Source organism: Dioscorea cayenensis, chromosome 8 (assembly GCF_009730915.1).
Source record: "Dioscorea cayenensis subsp. rotundata cultivar TDr96_F1 chromosome 8, TDr96_F1_v2_PseudoChromosome.rev07_lg8_w22 25.fasta, whole genome shotgun sequence".
Classification (NCBI taxonomy): Eukaryota; Viridiplantae; Streptophyta; class Magnoliopsida; order Dioscoreales; family Dioscoreaceae; genus Dioscorea; species Dioscorea cayenensis.
In genome coordinates, this window is record NC_052478.1 from 4,394,773 (window position 1) to 4,414,780 (window position 20,008).

The following is a 20,008-nucleotide window of genomic DNA, read 5'->3' on the forward strand; positions in this document are numbered from 1 at the left end:
TTAAGTCACGTCTCTAGTTTTTATGTTCATATTAATAGTTTAAAAGCCATAAAAAGTTATATCAAGCCGACAAATCCAAAATATAATATGTTCTTCATTATGCATGCATAGTTTGTGTTTTAAAATATTTTTTTAGAAAAAACATGCTTGGAAATGAAAAGGGTAAGGAAGGTTAATTATTCATCTTAATATTGATAGTTTTTTATGTTGAACTCCATGAAGCTAATTGAGAGCTATTACGTACCATGACATTTTATATTTAATATTCCCTCTCTCAAGTTATGTTTAATCTTTCCATTCTATATATTTGTTTAATATTATAATTAAATAACGTTAATTTACCAAATATTAATTAATTAATGCTCCAAGGAATTAACCATATATATATATATATATATATAATCTTAACACGGCACTCATGATATGTACATCCATCAACAACACATCTCAAGCACAAAAAAGAAAACAAACAAAGTCAAATTAAAAAAAAAAATTACAAAAAATAGCTAAAATATGTTGTTTCTAATTTTTTAAAAAATAAGTTTAGCTTGAAAATTAAACCATTTACTCTAGAAAGAAGCCAGGGAAGGAAACTTATCCCAAAACCTGTGGCTCAGAGCCATGCATGTAATGTTATTTTATTTTATTTTATCCTTTTCAATTTCAAAACAAAAATATTAATCTCAAAACTAACTAAACATTCCAAACTCCAAATATATATTGACCAAAATAAAGACTAAAAACACTAATAGCAAGCATACAAAATACATGCCTTAACCACAAGCCATGAGAGATCAGCTTTTGAGGAATGAAAGGCCCCTATTCTTCTCACCCTCTCTCTCTCTCTCTTCTCTTTCTCTTTCTCTTTCTCTTTAATTTCTCTGTGTGTGTGTGTGTGTGTGTGTGTGTGTGTGTGTGTGTAGTTCTCTCCTTGTCTATCTCTCTCTATGTTTCCAAGAAGGACATCCATATAACCTTATCTCCTCTATCCTCTACCCTTATCCCACATACCACACTCCTCCTTAATACCAAACAAACTCTTCTCCTCCTCTCTTGTCCTTCTTCTTTATCTTCTTGTTTCAAACTCCCATCATCTTCTCACCAACTCTTCTTCTTCTTCTTCTTCTTCTTCTTCTTATTCTTAATAAATATTAATAATTGTTTTTTCCTTATGTAAATTAGTTACATCTTCTCTCTTTCCTTTTAGTCTCTTCTCCTCATTTGTGGCTCAAAGTGTGTGTGTTAATTTCTAGCTCTTTGATACAAAAAGATGGCTCCCAAAGCTGGCAAAGCAAAGCCTCACAAGCCCAAGGGAGAGAAGAAGAAGAAAGAAGAGAAAGGTCTTGTGTTTTTTCCTGTTCTTTCTCTCTCTCTCTCATTAGATAAATCTTTTTTAACTTATTTCTCTCTCGAACTAATTTTTCACCTCTTTTTTTTCATTTTTATGCAGTTTTACCCACTGCTGTAGATATTACCGTTGAGACACCAGACTACACCCAACTCACACTCAAGGTAAATAAGGAAACATGTTGAGAAACGAGGAATGGAGTTGGGTTCGGGATTCGTTTCTCCTTGCATGGGGGGTACGTGTACTAGATTGTCAGCATGGCTAATGTAGTAATGTTTCATTTATTTATAATCTCCAGGGAATATCAACGGATAGGATTCTTGACATCCGGAAGCTGCTAACCGTCCACGTGGATACTTGCCATCTCACCAACTACTCCCTCTCTCATGAGGTTTGTAATCGTCTGGCCCCACATTGGAGGACACTTGCTGATCTTTGGGTGACCTTGCACTGAAAATGCTGTTCATCTTTGCACAGGTGCGCGGGCTGCGGCTAAAAGACAACGTGGAAATCATGGCGTTGAAGCCCTGCCACGTCACCATCGTCGATGGTAAGATATGGGCGTCCCCTGTTCTCTTGAATTGTTGTACTCTGGATCTCAGCCGTTCATTAATTAGTTCCTCGTTTCAAATTCGAACTTAGGATGCATTTTTAGGATTATAAATGAAGTAGTTCTACAACTTTCAAAATTTCAGGCATTGTTATTTTTTAAAATTATTTTTCACAAATTTATTGTTAACTAATTCATGGGATGAGTGTGGGACGAAAAATCTCAAATTCCCTCCTCCACGGGGATCGGGATGGAGGAATAAATTATTTTGGTCCCCTATAATGGGACAAAGAGGTTGCTCTCCCACGGGATATCCATTTCAAAATGCTATATAAAATAAAATAAATTATATGGATTAAAATAATTAAAAAACACTTATGGTGTTTATTATATATTATATGTAATATAAATATATAATACAACAATGAATTTATGCCTTAAATTATTGAATTTTTTTTTTATAAAAAATAGGTTGGGAGGCTAGGATGTGGAGTGGGGACTTCCTCCACTCTGGTTTCTCAACAAAGGAGAGAGGGTTCAAAATCTCATATTTTGGAAATAAAAAAATAAAAAAAAAACTGTGAATAATTTGTTATATATATATTGGAAATTTTCAAATTTGAGCGGGAAACTTTTAGTTGTTAAAATGCATCGCGAGTACAACGTAACGGATCTCCCCGCCATTAATGGCAGAGGAGTACACGGAGGAGCTCGCAGTCGCCCATGTCCGCCGCCTCCTTGACATCGTTGCTTGCACCACCGCCTTCACCTCCAAGAATGGCTCCTCGAGGCCCGGCTCCTCGCCTAAAGATCCTGATTGCCACGCTGGAGGGGCAGCGGAATCGGCCCCTAAAGCTTCTAGCAAATCTCCTCGATCGCCGACCGCTGCCTCCTCCTGTGGCGCTACCGGCGGTGTTGGTGGGCAAAAGGATGAGCCCATGTATCCACCTCCGAAGCTCGGCCAGTTCTATGATTTCTTCTCGTTTGCGCATCTATCTCCTCCGTTCCAATGTGAGATTATGTTTTTAATTTTCCTTTTCTTTTAATTATTATTATTATTATTATTATTTTTTTTTTTTGGGAAAATGGGGACAATTTGGATTTCTTTTTATGGGGTTTTGGTTTTTTGTTTGTTTGTTTGTTTTTCGGTGCAGATATAAGAAGGTCTTCGAAGCCATTCGTGGAGGATAAGAGGGAGGATGATTTATTTCAGATTGATGTGGGTCTTTTTCTATTTTTACTTCTAAAGTGTATTTTTTTTTTTCAGTATGAAATTGTTGAAATGAGTCATCTTTGGTTCACCCTTTCTTTTGCTTATTTGTTAAAGTTCAAATTTTGGTCCATTTGAAAAATGGTCACAGTATCTCTTTTCTATTTGTTCAGTTGAGAAGATACATGTCGATTTCATGTTTTGTTTATTTATTGAAGTTTTATTTTTGTTTAAGTTTGATATGAATCCATGAAGGAGGTTGATTGAATTTTCTTGCTCAAAATCTCCTTTGCAAAAGGTTTTACTTTCAATGTTCCATGAGATATTTCTTCTGTTGGGTTTTAAGTTGTAAATTTCTATTTTTTTGTTGTGGATTCATATCAATATATCAGAATGGGCCTTTTTGTTTATTTATTTATTATTTTTTTATTTGTATTATATTCATCTGAACTAACTGATTGAGAGAGGCTTGACATTGTGGGCAGGTAAGGATTTGTAATGGGAAGCCGGTAACAATTGTGGCTTCTCGACAAGGATTCTATCCTGCTGGAAAACGTTCTCTTCTTAGCCACTCTCTGGTTGGCTTGCTGCAACAGATCAGCCGAGCATTTGATGGTGTGAGTGCTCCTTTTCACAACTTAGAATCTCAGGAATTAAATCCAAACTGAGAGAAGTGGTCAATTTTTTTTTTTTTTTAATTTTTATATTATAGCTATTGCTTCTCTATAACTATACAATCTTGTTTTCAGAATCATAACATCCTGCCTTTAGAGTTGATATGTGTATCATTTGCCCCATTGCTACAGCTAACAGTGTAGCTGTGAACTTATAATTATGTATGTTTCTTCTCATAATGTTCTTTAAGAAGAATCAAAATATTCAAATGATCTCTATTTTCTTTTATTTATTTAAACCCATGTGCTAGAAATGCTGCTATTATATTTTCATTTTTTCAATCCGTGAATGTTTTTAACCTTTAATTGATTTTGTATGCAGGCTTATAAAGCTCTCATGAAAGCTTTCACTGAGCACAACAAGGTGACTTTCTGTACATGCTTTACTGGTGATGTTAAAATGAAAGAAATCTTGCTTTCTTGAAGAACTCTGAATTCACAGTTTCATATTTCGTTAGCATATATCAATGAGGTTGAGGTTCTCTGCAGAAAGCTTAAATAAGTTTAAAAAAAAATGTAAGGCCAATATTTGGCAGTTTATATATTTCTTTACTTCTTGATCCATAGGCAAATAATTGCAATAATTTCTCTTAGGCCATATTAATTACCTACTTCTTTAAAAGTGTTTAGAATGCGTCTAGCCTCTAAATTCACTTCAAGTTTGGTGTAACATATCATTTTCAGTTTGGGAATCTTCCATATGGCTTCCGAGCAAATACATGGGTAGTTCCTCCTCTGCCTGCAGATTCTCCATCAATTTTCCCACCTCTTCCGATAGAGGATGAAAACTGGGGAGGTAGTGGTGGTGGACAAGGAAAAGATGGGAAACATGATAAGAGGCAATGGGCCAGGGACTTCTCTATTCTAGCTGCAATGCCTTGTAAAACTGCCGAGGAGAGACAAATCCGTGATAGGAAGGCATTTCTTGTTCATAGTCTTTTTGTTGATGTTGCTGTTTTTAAGGCTGTTGGGGTTATTCAGAATCTTGTTTGCCAAGAAGGATCAAATGAACAGCCACATGGTCCCTCTAGTGTAGTTCCATGTGAGCAAGTTGGGGAACTAAATATTGTAGTTACACGAGATGCAGCAGATGCAAGTGCTAAATTGGATGTTAAAATCGATGGGAGTCAGGCTTCTGGAATGTCTAATGAAGAACTTGCTCAAAGAAACTTACTGAAAGGGATAACAGCTGATGAGAGTGCCACCGTTCATGTAAGAAGTAAATCTTTTCCATTTTAAATCATACACACATTCATTTGAAGGCTCTTCCTATTTACTTGTTGAACACTGAAGCATTGTAGCTATACAGGATACTGCTACTCTTGGCGTGGTAGTTGTTAGGCATTGTGGTTATACCGCTGTTGTGAGCGTCCCTACAGATGTTGGATTGGTAGGAGTTCCTGTAACACTGCAAGATATTGATATAGAAGATCAGCCTGATGGTGGGAGCAATGCCTTAAACGTCAACAGGTAATCACCTGGAAGAACTTAATTATCATATTACTGGTATCTTCCCTTTAGGCTCTTTATGTTTCATTATAAGTTCATCAACAGGTAGCAATAAGTTTGGTGTCAATTAGGAGATGATCTCTCAAGTTTGTTCTAATGATTAGTGATGCTTATTGAAAAATCTTTATTTGTCTCTATGTTTCAGCTTGAGAATGTTGTTGCATAAGTCATCCTCTCAATCATCCAATTCATCTCGTACAAATTGTATGGATGATGAAGATTTGCAGCCTGGTAGGTCTCTTGTACGAAAAATATTAGCAGATAGTTTGATGAAATTAGAAGAAGCAGCTCCGAAGCAGAGAAACTCAATTCGGTGGGAGCTTGGAGCATGTTGGGTGCAGCATTTGCAAAATCAAGATAAGGGGAAAACTGAACCCAAGAAAAGTGAAGAGACCAAAGTTGAGCCAGCTGTTAAAGGTCTTGGAAAACAATTCGGGCAGCTAAAAGAGATTAAGAAAAAAACAGATGACAAGGGTGTTAAGACTGATCCCAGAGGAAAGGAAAATTCATCTTGTAATGGTTCTGTTGCAAGCAAGAATCACTTGATAAAAGTTTCAGATTCAAAAGAGTTGGATAAACAAAGTGTGGATAAGGAATCGGTGTTGCTGAAGTTGCTTCCTGAAGCTGCATTCTTGCGACTGAAAGAATCTGAAACTGGACTACATCTTAAGGTTTGACCTGCTCCTTCATGCTAATTTCGAGCATTTTGCATTTTCATTTCAAAGTTCTGATTCTGCATGCTGTTGAGAGTCTTGCGACCTTAGTCATAGCAACTGATAAGCTTGTGATGGGTCCCTGTTAATTTGGATATGATTAATTATCTGGAGTTTGGAATTTAGTCATGCTCTGGTCCCTTGAGCCGTTCCTGTTCATACACATATTATGTATCTACAGAAGTCAAATGTTTATTTAGTTGGAGGCCTGATTCTAGTACATGCAAGCCAAACATATCATCCAAGAGCAATAGGAGACCAAAGTTACATATTCAAGTTTAAACTTACTATATTAACCAGTGCGAGACTATTATTTACTCCAATAAATTCACCAGGATTATTTCTTCAGTTCATCTCTAGGTCCTTTTAAGAGACTAGAAATTCAGTTTTTGAAAGGTATATCTTCTTCAGGCTTTTCTGTCACCCACTTAAGCTTGTTCCGGCTAGAGCTATGTAAATTATTCAATTTTGTTCTTCACCTTGTCTAATTTCATTTTACCAACAGTCACCCGATGAATTGATCGAAATGGCATATAAGTTTTATGAAGACACAGCCTTGCCGAAGCTGGTAAGTGTGCTTAATCAGTCATCTTGTTGATGTCATTATTTATTGCAATTGTACGTTGTGACTTACTGTATGTTGTGGATACTGTGAATTATATCAGGTAGCAGATTTTGGTTCACTTGAACTTTCTCCTGTTGATGGGAGGACATTGACAGATTTTATGCATACTAGGGGTCTGCAAATGCGTTCATTGGGATCTGTTGTAAGTTAATAAATATAAGACAATTGTTTGATTGTTTCACATTCAATTGAAAACATCATGAAGGAGATAATATACATGTTAGAGCCCTCTCTTATGTCTCTCTGTACATCATACCAGGTTGAACTTGCAGACAAGCTCCCACATGTGCAGTCCCTTTGTATTCATGAAATGATAGTTCGCGCATTCAAGCATATATTGCAAGCTGTTATAGCAGCTGTTGATGACATAGAAGAAATGGCTGGATCAGTTGTATCATGTTTAAATGTATTGCTGGGATCTTTGCCTGGAGAAGCTGCAGACAAAGACTTAGCTAATGATGCATTGCTGAAATGCAAATGGTTGGAAATCTTCCTTCTAAAAAGATTTGGGTGGAGATGGAAGGAAGAAAATTCCTGTGATTTGCGAAAATTTGCTATACTTCGTGGTCTTTGCCACAAGGTGCTGCACGTAGCTATGATATGCTGTTTAAAGGAAAAAGGTTTCATATTTGTTTGCATATGAAGTTAGCTTGTTTCACAATGCAGGTGGGACTTGAACTTGTTCCTAGGGACTATGATATGGATTCCCCATCTCCTTTCCTGAAGTCCGATGTTATCAGCTTGGTTCCTGTATACAAAGTAACAGCTAGTTTTGCTTAGTAAACTGGAGTTAAATTTTGACTGGTTTTTTTCTACACTTTAATCCTGGTTTTGGCATTGCAGCATGTGGCATGCTCATCTGCAGATGGTCGCACTCTGCTGGAATCATCCAAAACCTCTCTGGACAAAGGAAAACTAGAGGATGCTGTCAACTATGGCACAAAGGTCTGAATGTTTTCAAAGATTGTTCATAAGAAGATGTATTGAGATTTCTTCATTGGAATGATCAAGAAGCACTGATATTTTTTTCTTAAAAAAAAAATTGAAGGCACTTTCCAAGCTTGTGGGAGTCTGTGGTCCTTACCATCGAATGACTGCAGGAGCATATAGCCTTTTGGCTGTTGTACTCTACCATACAGGAGACTTTAACCAGGTACATGTCGTCAAACCAGGGCAGACTGAAATTTTTGCTAGGACTTATCCAGCCACATGATCAAAACCTTTTGTGCCTCTTCTTGATTGGTGAAAACTTGAAAAACAAGAATGAGTGTAGGAATTATAATTTTATTGTAATGCATAGGAGTAACCAAGGTCTATTCTGTGTATTACATGGTTGTTATTTTTGTTATTCCTAGTCATAATTATCTAAAATAGCTTGAACAACACAACTGCTGCTCATCAAGGTGGAATTGTAATTCTAAAAATGGTGGGAATATATAAGTTTGAACAGAGTTTTGTTTGCCAGTTAAATGAGGCCTGTAGTCTTTGTAATGTACTTTTATATCTAATTGTATATGTGATTTGAGCAGGCAACTATCTACCAACAAAAAGCTTTGGATATCAATGAGAGGGAGCTTGGTCTTGATCATCCAGATACAATGAAAAGCTATGGTGATCTTGCTGTTTTTTATTATCGGCTTCAACATACTGAACTGGCTCTGAAGTAAGTAATGCTTCCTAAATTATTTCTTAGTTGTACCATCTAAATGACTTCTTTTCATAAGGTACTGACCAAAGTCTGTGTAGATTTTAAATAATGATCATCTATGACAATCCCTTTCTCATATCTTGATTAATAAACTATGACACATCATGCCATAGACTATCAGATCTGTTCTTCTCAGTTCATTTCTTCTTCTCAATAAATCTGAGGTGTTAGATTTGGGTCCTTACAAAGCTGTTATAACTCTTATGCATGCTCTGTTTTCATGATAAGGTAAAATTCATGGTTATCCATTTATCCTATTCCTAGGTATGTTAATCGTGCTCTATACCTTTTACACTTGACTTGTGGACCATCACACCCTAACACTGCCGCTACTTACATAAATGTGGCAATGATGGAAGAAGGGCTGGGAAATGTCCATGTTGCTCTTAGATACCTACATGAGGCCCTTAAGTGCAACCAAAGACTTCTTGGTGCAGATCACATACAGGTCTGTTTCTGTTTATCTGTCAATCTGTCAGTACTGATTTCATGCCATACAAAGCTCATACATACGTGTAAAATCATTTTGGCTTTTCTTATTTGGCAGACTGCAGCCAGTTATCATGCAATTGCCATTGCACTATCTCTGATGGAGGCCTACACTCTAAGTGTTCAGCATGAACAAACCACTCTGCGTATACTTCAGGCAAAACTGGGATCAGAAGATCTCCGCACACAGGTAAACATATTGAATGCTTTGGATGGTGATTGTACCTGTATCTGTTCCCCTACCTTTTGTAATTGGAATATATTGGAATTCTTATACGAATGGCATGAATCTCATTCAGGATGCTGCTGCATGGCTTGAGTACTTTGAGTCAAAGGCACTAGAGCAACAGGAAGCTGCACGAAATGGTACTCCAAAACCAGATGCTTCCATTGCTAGTAAAGGCCATTTGAGGTATGGACAAAATTTACTTCAAGATAGAAATTACCAAAGTTAGTCTCATAGAATGTGATACCCAACCCTGATTCTTATTATGTTTAGAATTGCATATATGGGATGAATTAAATGGTCTCATATCGCTAAGAGAGAAATATTACATGTTTAAAAATATGACTTGGACATGAACACGAGAGGAGACATTTTTTGTGGGACAATGCTGTGATGTCTGGTAGGAGCCTGCCTGAAATAAATAATTCCTCACTCACATGTTTTGGACCTTTGAGTTACAGAATGATTGCATGAGCAATGTATTGCACATTAATGTTGTATGACAACATGTTTATAATTTAGTGTTTATAAAGAACATAATAAGATCTTGTTTAATTTCAACTTTCCTCTGTTTTATGTCCTGTGTTTTAAAATCTTAACCAACACATTTTTGCCTGTCTGTTATGTCACTTGCTCTGTTGAGCCAGCGTGTCAGATCTTTTGGATTATATCAATCCTGATGCCGAGCTTAAAGCAAGAGAAATGCAAAGGAAACAGGCCCGTGCAAAGGTATTAGTTGCTTCCTAGAATTACGCATGAGAACATGAAATTTTTCTGTTTTTCTTTGGAAATTCATACCTATCTTCCTTGTTTATAATAGATCAAAGGCAGAATGGGTCAAAACCAATGGGAGACAGTTGAGGATGATGACCAAAAAGATGCACCTCCAGTTTCAGATTACTCGTGGAAAGAGAACTCTACTAGTGATAAAGAGAACAATAACCAAACTCAACCCATCGAATCTAAAGATGACATGCCCTCATCTGCAGCACTTCATTTTTCTACTTTGAATGCAGTAGAAGATGATGTTGCCCAAGGTGACACATCTGATGAAGGATGGCAAGAAGCTGTCCCAAAAAGCCGATCCCTTTCATCCCGCAAGTCTTCTGGTTCAAGGAGACCAAGCCTCGCAAAACTTAATACAAATGCAATAAACAACGGAGACAGTGCTCGATATCGAGGAAGATCTTCGCCCAGTTTTTCTCCCTCTAGGACATCATCACCTAATGAAGCTGTTCCGGCTAGTAGTGCTCCTAGTCCTATATCAAAGAAACTTTTGAAGAGTTCAAGCTTCAGTCCAAAACCGGCCACCCCTACTGCTGTTTCATCGGGTAACATTGAGAAGTCTTCAGTCATCAAATCAGCTTCTTCTAGCCCTGCTCCGTCACCGAGTTCAGTCAGTGTTCCTTCAACAAGGAAAAATTTATCATACAAAGAAGTTGCATTGGCCCCACCAGGAACCATAGTGAAAGCCGTTGAAGAACAAGTTCCCAAAGAATCAGCAGCTGAGGAACCAACTCCCACTCAACAGATTGTAGTGAATCCTTCTGACGTAGAGAAAACAGATACATTGACTACTGAAGAGGATAAGGATTCTAAACATGTTATTCCTGAGAAAGGAGATTCGGATACAAAAAATATTACAGTAACAGAAGTACAGTCACCAAAGACAGAGAATGTTACTTCATGCGAGAATGTGGTAGCCACTGTTGAATGCAACATTAAAGAAGAAAGCAAGGAAGTTTCATCTGTTGTAGAATATGCAGAAATAGCCAAAAAAACAGAAAATGAAGGCAAGGAAAGTGAACCAGCTTCATCTGCTTCAGAAGAGCCTACTTCTGATTCTGTGGAGGAAGGTTCAAAATTAGGAAATGGAACATCAGAGCAGATGTCTAGTGAAGTTGAAACTGCAAAACCACCATTACTGGTACAAGGTGAAAAACAAGAAGCTGTCGAGATTGCCAAGGAACCAAGCAAGAAATTGTCGGCATCAGCGCCTCCATTCAATCCATCTATGATACCCGTCTTTAGCTCAGTTATAGTGCCTGCCTTTAAAGAGCATGGAGGGATCTTACCTCCACCATTAAACACCCCTCCAATGCCTGTATTGCATCCAGTGCGCAAGACTCCTCATCAATCTGCTACTGCCCGGGTTCCTTATGGTCCTCGACTATCTAGTGGATACAACAGGTCTGGAAATCGGGTTCCAAGAAACAAGCCTGGATTTCAGAATGGTGACATCACTATAGTGGATGCAAACTGCTTCAGTCCTAGAATAATGAATCCAAATGCAGCAGAGTTTGTGCCTGGACAGCCATGGTCACCTAATGGTCATCCAGTTTCACCAAATGGCCAACCAGGATCACCGAATGCCGATTCACCATCCCAACACAGTTGCCCAGAATCACCAAGCAGTTTTGCAGCATCATTGCCTACATCTGTTCCAGTGGAAGCTTGTGAAGCTACTCAAGTTTCAGTCCAAGATGATGATGACATTGAGAAACCATCCAAAGAAATGAAGGATGAGAATAAAGCTGAGCAGGTTGAGCAAGCTGAACAAATCAAGGATGCTGAACTTGAAAATGACTGTAATAATGATTCTTCTGAAGATAATATAGAGGTGTCAGTGGAAGCATCTGAGCCACCAAAAGTTGTGGAAAATCCTAGCAAATGCTGGGCAGATTACAGTGATGGAGAAGCTGAGATCGTTGAGGTATCCAGCTGAGTGACAAATGAACAAAACCATGAATTATCTAACTGATAAAAGGAAATCTATGAGACAGGAATTGAGGAAATTTGTTGGACAATGGAAAAGTTGAGATTTTTTGTTGTTTATTACTATTATTATTTTTTGGAGTAGATTGGCATATTTCCCTGATCTCTCTACCACTTCCAAGAAAAAGAAACAAGTTCCAGAGAATCCATTTCCAGAGCTTTTGCTGTGTACCATGACACTGAAGAGCAAGACTGTATTGAAGTAGCCTGCTTGCAGTTAATTCAGGTTCTCGTCTTTCCTTGTTTGAATTGATCTTTTTGAGCATCTTTCGAACATTTGTCGACGTTAAAGCTTATATTGGAGTTGTTTTTTCCCTGATTTGTTAACCTGTTTAAGGATTGCTTAATATCTGTAAAACTAGACGTCTTGTATGTATTGGCACTACCTTGTGTGAGAAATGATAAATGTATATTGGACGGCGAATCAAAACTATGGACTCATTTACACTGTCTCTTCTTATAAGAATATAAATCAATCATAGAACATTGTTTTATTAGTTTTCTTAAGTGAACATCTGACCATATTTATGTCACTTTGCACCATGAAACTTCTGTTTGCCTGCATTTGTGTTGTGCTTTGTGTTAGATGTGTATGCATACCTGTATGTATATTAGGTGTATATATGCCTGTATATGTACATGAGGTATACTTGTATTGTTGGTTGCCTATATGTAGACCTAAAGGGTTAGGGCTGTTGTTCATTTGTAGGAGAATTTATCCATTCTTTCATCTATCTTCTATCACTTTGAATTATGTCCCTTGTTACTGAATTTTAAGTATTGAACTTAATGAGGATCCAGATTCTCACATCCATACCCTCAACATAAAAGAAAATCATATAATTACTCTTCAAATGTTTGTTGTATCATTGTTGGTTTGTACCAGTTTTTTCAACTTTGTAATAAAATTATGGTTTATTTATTAAAAAAAATACTAATTCTTTTACTGCAAGAGCAGTGAGTTTTAAAGTTATTACAAATTTTTGAAGGGCATATATATATATACAATTATTAGTTTACTGGGCTTTATACACAAAAAAAGGATTTATATTAATCAAATTAAACAAAAACATTCAACACCTTAGATATTGAACGTTGATGAAAAATATGAAAAACGAAAAGAATAATCAAAACAAATTCTCAAAAGTTTGTTTTTAATTTAAAACCATCGTATGGCTTTAATTATTATTTTTTTATTTTTATAAATAAGCGAAAAATAACTTTATTTAAAAAAAATTAAGAACTTACACAAATATTAAATAAGTTTAATAAGCACAACACTTATATCTTCATTTTGCGTGGATTTTTAGGTTTGATTTCAGGTTCTTCTTAAAATAAGCACTTTATGTTAAAAAAAAAAAACCCAGTTTTGGTGACTTATATGTCATGCTCAAAAATAGGCATTTTTGTACCAATATATGGTTTATGTGGTCGTATGAATCATTAAAAATGTTTGTAAGGTTTATATGTAAAAATTCATAAAATAAAAAATAGTTTTAGTTTTTTGGCTCTAATTAATGGTGGGAATTCATCATGGCCCCACAATGACAATAAAACTCTGATCCCGAGACACCTCTCGCGGTTTATCACCATCTCGTCTGAAAGCCAACGCTTTCTCTGGCTCATTGGCGGAGCCCTGCGCTCTCCTCTTCTCCTCCGATTCCTTTCTCAGCGATCTAGGGCCATTATGGTGGGTTTTTCGAGTTCAGGGCCTTCGTAACGCTCTCCAGCGCCATCGGGTCAGCAGGCTCCTCTATCCATGGTTGGTTCTCTTTACCACTCTGGGATTTACTTGATTTTTTGTTTTGATTCTCAGAAATATTAGAGTCGTTGTGTTCTGAATCCGTTTTATGGATTAGCGTAAGTGAATCTATGTGTTTTGTGGTGATTTTGGAGTGGGTTTTCGGGAAAAGTTGCTTTTTTGCTAAGAAATTTGTCGGGAGAGACCTGCGTTTTGATGGGCTCTGAAGTTCTTTTTTTGAGGTCTGGGATTCCAAGTACTGATGTTTATTGTTCATGGGAACGCGTTAAAAAGAAAAAAAAAAGTTTTTATCTTTTGCATTTTGGATCCGTTTCATATAGTTTTGGTGAAGGAATGCTCAATTATTTTCATCTCTTTAATTGAAAGAAAAATTGATAGTTTGTTTGCAATTCATAAACCTTGTTTTATATACCTGCGGGATGTTTGAGGTCTGAATTGTGAGGTGCTCTGGTTCAAGTGCAACAGAGGCTGGAGTGGAGAACATACAGAAGGCCTGGGGTTGATGTTTTCTTGGAGCTTGAGTTTCTTTTCTAAACTCTTTATGGGATTTTTGTGTGCTCAGATCCATAAATGTGATGTTGGTTTGTTTTAGTTTCTCAATGATTTGATGTTACTCCTGCTCATTGATTCTTGATTTGTTTCTAGTGTTTTGTGAGTTTGCTACCTTTGTTATAGAGTTGCTCACTGGGAAAGGTTATGCATGATCGCTAGATATATCTTGTATGTCAAGACGGAAAGCATTATCAAGTAAGCTGATTCATACCTTGCCAGTCGTATCATTTATTATTTATGTTTTTCTTTCATTGAGCTCCACTAGTAGACTGTCACCCCTGACCTTGGTACCGGCACTAGAATTTCATTGTCATGTCTCTCTTAAGAAGCACGAACTGCACGACCCATTTTCTTCGAACGGAAATGAAAATCTCAGGCCCCATTCTTTCTCCATGCCTGCCTAGAAAGCTAGGACCTGTCCAGCGTGAAGGAGCAGGGTCATTCTTTTCAGGAGACTCTTGCCTTCTCAGGCTATTAGAACTCTGCAAAACAAGGTCTCTGAGGAAGGGTATCTGCGCACACAGCTCAGCAATTAAGTCAGGCTTCCAGGATCAACTACTTCTCAATAATTTTCTCCTCCCAGTGTATGCTAGTTGCTACGGAATCAACCAAGCACGCAAACTGTTTGATGGCATGAATATTAGAGATGTTGCCTCTTGGACTTCTATAATTTCAGCATATGTTCGTTGTGGCAATCATGAGGAGGCTCTTGATTTGTTTGAAAAGATGCTAGGGTCTGGTTGTGTGCCAAATGAGTTCACATATTCTGTTATCCTGCAATGTGCCTCCGCTCTTAGGAACTACAACCTTGGTGAGCGCACTCATGCCCTGACAGTGAAATGTGGGTTCGAATGCAATGCAGTCTTGGGAAGCTCTCTGATAGATTTCTACTCCAAGTGCAACATGCTTGAAGAAGCATCCCAGATTTTCACCAATTTGGATGATAAGGACATAGTATCATGGACTACGATAATCTGTGGCTGTGTTGAAGCTGAGGACTGGGGAGAGGCAATGTGGCTGTATGCCTCTATGCTTGCAAGCAAAGTGGTGCTTCCTAATGAGTTTACTTACACTAAGCTCCTCAAGGCATGTGCCTCTATTGGATCCAACTGCTCGAGATTGGTTCATGCACATATTATTCGTCTGGGGATAAAGTTAAACCTGGTTCTTAAAACATCACTTGTGGACATGTATTCCAAGTGTCACAGGATGGCAGATGCTCTGAAGGTAATGAAACAGACATTGGAGTCAGATGTTATGCTTTGGACAGCATTGATTACTGGTTACTGCCAAACAGGAGACTATAAAGAAGCAATCACATTGTTTCAGCAGATGGAGGTTGCCAAAATCTCACCCAATTCATTCACTTTTGCAAAGCTCATTAATGTTTGTTCTGATGTTCCCCTCCTGATGTTAGGGAAGCAAATTCACTCACGGGTGATTAAGTCTGGACTGGCACATGATGCATCGGTTGGTAATGCTCTTGTGGACTTGTATGCAAAATTTCCCTCCGAATCTGACTTTGTGGATTGTGTTCGTGTCTTTGAAGGGATAGTTTCACCAAATGTTGTCTCTTGGACTGCTTTAATTGTGGGGCTGGTTCGCCATGAGCATGAGCCGGAGGCATTTGCTGCATTTGAGGCTATGCGGGTGGATGGAGTGTGTCCTAATTCTTTCACCTTGTCTGCTATCCTCAAAGGCTGCGGATCTCCAAAATTTGTGGCTCATGTCCAAATGCTCCATGCCTATATCTTGAAGACCATGCTGGATGAGTGGGATATAAGTGTTGGCAACTCTCTGGTCGATGCTTATTCTAGATATGGGAGGGTAGGCGAAGCCTTAAGCATCTCCAGAGAAATGCCCTTGAGGGATGTATGGACCTACACGAGTCTGGCGAAGGGGCTGAATCAAATAGGCCTTCACCGAAGGACTTTGGACATGATCGCTTGCATGCATGGTGAGGGTGTGCTGATGGATGACTTTAGTGTTTCCTGCTTCTTATCAGCTTGTGCCAGCCTGGCTGCAGTGGAAATGGGCAAGCAACTGCACTCCTATTCGGCGAAGTCCGGTCTGGGCAGCTGGATCTCGGTGTCAAATAGCCTCATTGACATGTATGGCAAATGCGGGAGCATTAATGAAGCTCGCAGAGTGTTTGCGGAGGTGAAAGAACCCAACATTGTGTCGTGGAATGGCTTAATATCAGGGCTGGCATCAAATGGACAGTTTTCTGGAGCTCTGTCAAGCTTTGAGGATATGAGGCTGGCGGGAGCCTCCCCGGATGGAGTCACATTCTTGTTGGTGCTCTATGCTTGCAGCCATGGTGGCCTAGTCGACATGGGTGTTGAGTACTTCAACACTATGAGCAGTGACTTGTATGGTGTTCCTTGCCAGCCAGACCACTATGTTTGCCTGGTAGATATGCTTGGAAGGGCTGGCAGACTAGAGGAAGCAGTTTGTGCCATACAGACCATGCCTTTTCAGCCTGGTGCTCTGATATACAAGACGCTGCTGGGGGCTTGCAAGGTCCATGGTAACTTGCTGCTCGGGGAGTGCATGGCGAGGTGTGCCATGGAACTGGATCCTATGGACCCAGCAATTTATGTGCTGTTAGCTGGTATTTATGATGATGCTGGGAAGCTGGAGATGGGAGAGCAGACGCGCAAGCTGATGAAAGAAAGAAGGGCAATCAAGTGCCCCGGTTGGAGCTGGATGAGGAACACTCCCAAATGAACCGCCAGCAGCATGGTATCTGAATCATGCTCTATTACTTTCACTTTGACTTGTTCATCCTCGCAGCAGTGCTTAGCGTCAATGTGGCAGTGATGAAAGCACTGGGAAATGCCCATAGAAAACTGCATGAGTCTCTTTAAGTCTGGCCAAACATTTCCTAGTGTCTGATCATATGCAGGTTTGTTCCTATTTATCTTTGATGTACCATGTGTCTCTATCTATTCATCTGGTTTTATGTCTTTTAACCCTTAACTCACCCACAGAGTTTGTAGTTGTGGATAAATCATCTTGACTATTATTTTGCAGAATGTGGCTTATTATCAGGCTGTTGCAATTGCACTTACTCTAGTGGAAGCCTGACTACTGCTGCAGATGAGGTCAGAAGGCTGGTATTCTTTTCGGAAGAGTTTGTGGCTCAGTTATTGGAAACCAAATCACTGCTGTAGATGAGGCCAGAAGGCTGGTATTCTTTTTGGAAAAGTTTGTGGCTATCATCAAACATATCATTGACTTTCATTATACGTTTCATGTCTAGACGCTTCGCGTTTTCTTCAACCTTGACTTTGTTTATAAAGGTCAAGCTCCCTCACTGAGTTCACGCTCTTCTTAAATGCCAGCTTCGTCATTTCAGTTTCATAAGCTAAGCTGAGGTTGAAGATGATGCAGTGTGTCTTGGCATGAAGACTCATGAAATTTAAGGGTATGGTTGACAGTAGCTACAATTCTCTTCTCTTTTGGAATACCAGCCTTCAACATGAATGAATAACTCTTCACTTGTACTGTGGAGAAAGCATGAACCAGAAGATCTTCAAACAGCTCCTTTAACAGTTCTGTTGGAAGTTGAATGGAAGGGGATGGTAACATTGATAATCCATTGAAAGAGATTGAGAATGAAAAAGAAAGTGTGCAGTCCCAGTGATCTGAAAAAGTCAAGGTTGTTAACTTGAATACAATCATAATGCTTCTCATGATTCTATTTATGGAAGTTTAATAAAGGTGCTGACAATAGAAGCCCCCAAGTCCTAAGCCACCAAGAGTAGTGGAAAATCTAGGCAACTGCTGGGCCGATTACAGTGATGGAGAAGACGAGGCTGATTGAGGGACCGAGGCCCTCGGCTAAACAAAACCGTGAATCCTATGATGAAGATAAAGAAACCGTGAATGGGACTTCAGCAGTAGAGTAGCATATATTGATACCTCTACAGCTCCCAAGAAAACAACCAGCGGAGTATCTATTTTTGGAGCTATTGTTGTATATCACGGCACCGGAAGATTATTCTGAAGCAGTCTGCTTGCAGTTAAATTCAGGTTTTTGCTCTTCCTTGCTGTTTGAACAATTTCCCATAACTGCAGACAACTTAGTAATCCTTTTATGAAATCAAATTCTCATTGTAGACTAGTATGTGCATTGAAATAATAATACTTTCAAGAAGTCAGTGACATCTGTCTGATCAATACTAGATTTCTCATTATGGATTAGTGAATTATTAATTTTTAATTGAAATGATAAGATCTGTTGATACTTGTATTAACTCTTCTGCCTCCAAGGAATGCCAGAGTTTGTTAATATATACAAGTGTTCATCAATGAAAATCCAACAGTGTGTATGCAGTTATAATCTGTTCTGGGGAGTATAGTATACACACAGACACACACACACACACACACACACACACACACACACACACAAAAACTTTTCTTTTATGATTTTCTATACCCATTTTTTTTTCTTTGAAAGAGTGAAGTCAGAGGATTTCATATCTTCCATCCGACGTAGTCTGGAGTTTTTAGGTCCTCGAGTGGAGAAGGCTAGTGGGGCTCCATCTAGTAAGGAGGCTCAGGATTATTTCACGGGCTAATTTTCTGAAATTAGTTTGAGGGGGTCTATTTTTCCTCGTTTGTCTTTGTTTTTCTATGTGTTTTTCTTTCGTCGTCTGTTTTTTTTTTCCCCTGTTATTGTGGCACCACTCTTAGTGGTTTGTAGTTGTAGCTTTTTTCTATTTTTTGTTCTTTCCACTGCCTATTAGTGGAAGGTTGTTTTATGTTTTTTTTTATTTTAATTGAAGTGGTTTATCTATTTTTTTTAAAAAAAAATACTAAAAAGATAAAGTTGATTATTATTCTTATTTCTATTTTTGGTAATCCATTTGATAACCTCAGAACATGCTATTGATACCACCACCTATGACTATGAGGTCATGCCAGCCAACAATATCATTAAATTTTCAGCAACTCCAACTGCAGGCAATGGTGGTGGTACTTCATATTTTTGTTCTTGGTGTGATTTTTGTGGTTAAGAGAGTTAAAGCATTTGATGAATGAGCCTCTTTGTTAGAGTGTATGCAATGCATGTCTCACTAAATGGTGTTAATGTTGCCATATGACTCTTCTTTGTGCACAGTGTAGCAGGTATAAAAAAGTACATGGTCAAAAGGTTTATTCAAGAATACAAAGGAAAAAAACCAAAAGATATATGCAAGTATAAGTATGTGAACATTTTATTTATTACGTGACCAGGACTAACTTTCCAAGAAAAAAAAAGTTTTTTTTTTTTTTGGCCTTGGTTTTAATTGTGGAGGAATTTGGGTCCGGTTTACCTTTAACGGTAAACTTGTGTCAACCTATCAAAGGTGTACGTGAATAAGTTAATTCTGACCCTCACCATTTTTCATGTCATACGCCATGTAAAAAATTCATATTAATGCCGCTCATCACTTGAAGCAAGTGATTTTGATAAATTTATGTCAACTCGGTGGATACACCAATGAGAAGAAAATTTTATTTAATACAACTCTGGTAAAATTTGTAAATTTATGAATATTTCCATAACCTTTAAACAAAAAAGAGATTCATGCAAACAATTTTAAAAAAAAAAATAATAATATTTACATATTTTATTAAGGATTTTAAGTAACTGAAAAAAAAAAATTCAAATACAGGTGCAAAATAAACTCCTTTTATTTTCCTCAATTGAAAGAATTATATTCTACGTCCATGAATATTGATTATTGCAATGTGATGCGAATATGAAAGAGAAAACCAACGGACTTTTTGTCAATTGGTATCGGGTTCTTTGTGTAGGGCATTCGTTTCGGGGAGGACCCGAGATTAAACCACATGTCCTATGTAAGGTGAGG

General features: G+C 38.0%; 2 protein-coding genes across 7 annotated transcripts; both read left to right on the forward strand.

Annotated features, from left to right (window-relative positions):
* The first annotated feature begins 903 nt into the window (after positions 1–903).
* Positions 904–12,321, forward strand: LOC120266320 (protein TSS). The gene is made up of 23 exons (XM_039273940.1): positions 904–1,340; positions 1,451–1,512; positions 1,647–1,739; positions 1,826–1,898; positions 2,592–2,909; positions 3,053–3,117; positions 3,594–3,725; positions 4,105–4,146; positions 4,467–4,994; positions 5,092–5,252; positions 5,437–5,962; positions 6,510–6,572; positions 6,670–6,771; positions 6,889–7,209; positions 7,296–7,388; positions 7,473–7,574; positions 7,678–7,782; positions 8,159–8,292; positions 8,602–8,785; positions 8,885–9,016; positions 9,126–9,238; positions 9,700–9,781; positions 9,873–12,321. The coding sequence occupies exons 1-23, from the start codon at positions 1,271–1,273 to the stop codon at positions 11,775–11,777; spliced, it is 5,406 nt and encodes a 1,801-aa protein (XP_039129874.1). The 5' UTR covers positions 904–1,270; the 3' UTR covers positions 11,778–12,321.
* Positions 12,322–13,423: 1,102 nt separating this feature from the next.
* LOC120266714 (pentatricopeptide repeat-containing protein At5g52850, chloroplastic) lies at positions 13,424–18,341 on the forward strand. Of its 6 annotated transcripts, none has more exons than XM_039274369.1 (4): positions 13,424–13,589; positions 14,047–14,336; positions 14,442–17,049; positions 17,178–18,341. In XM_039274369.1, the coding sequence occupies exon 3, from the start codon at positions 14,454–14,456 to the stop codon at positions 16,869–16,871; it is 2,418 nt and encodes an 805-aa protein (XP_039130303.1). In that variant the 5' UTR covers positions 13,424–13,589; positions 14,047–14,336; positions 14,442–14,453; the 3' UTR covers positions 16,872–17,049; positions 17,178–18,341. The 6 variants fall into 6 exon arrangements, with proteins under 6 accessions (XP_039130303.1, XP_039130305.1, XP_039130300.1 ...); XM_039274371.1 differs by having other exon boundaries at positions 14,265–14,336; XM_039274366.1 differs by having other exon boundaries at positions 14,047–17,049.
* Positions 18,342–20,008: the final 1,667 nt, after the last annotated feature.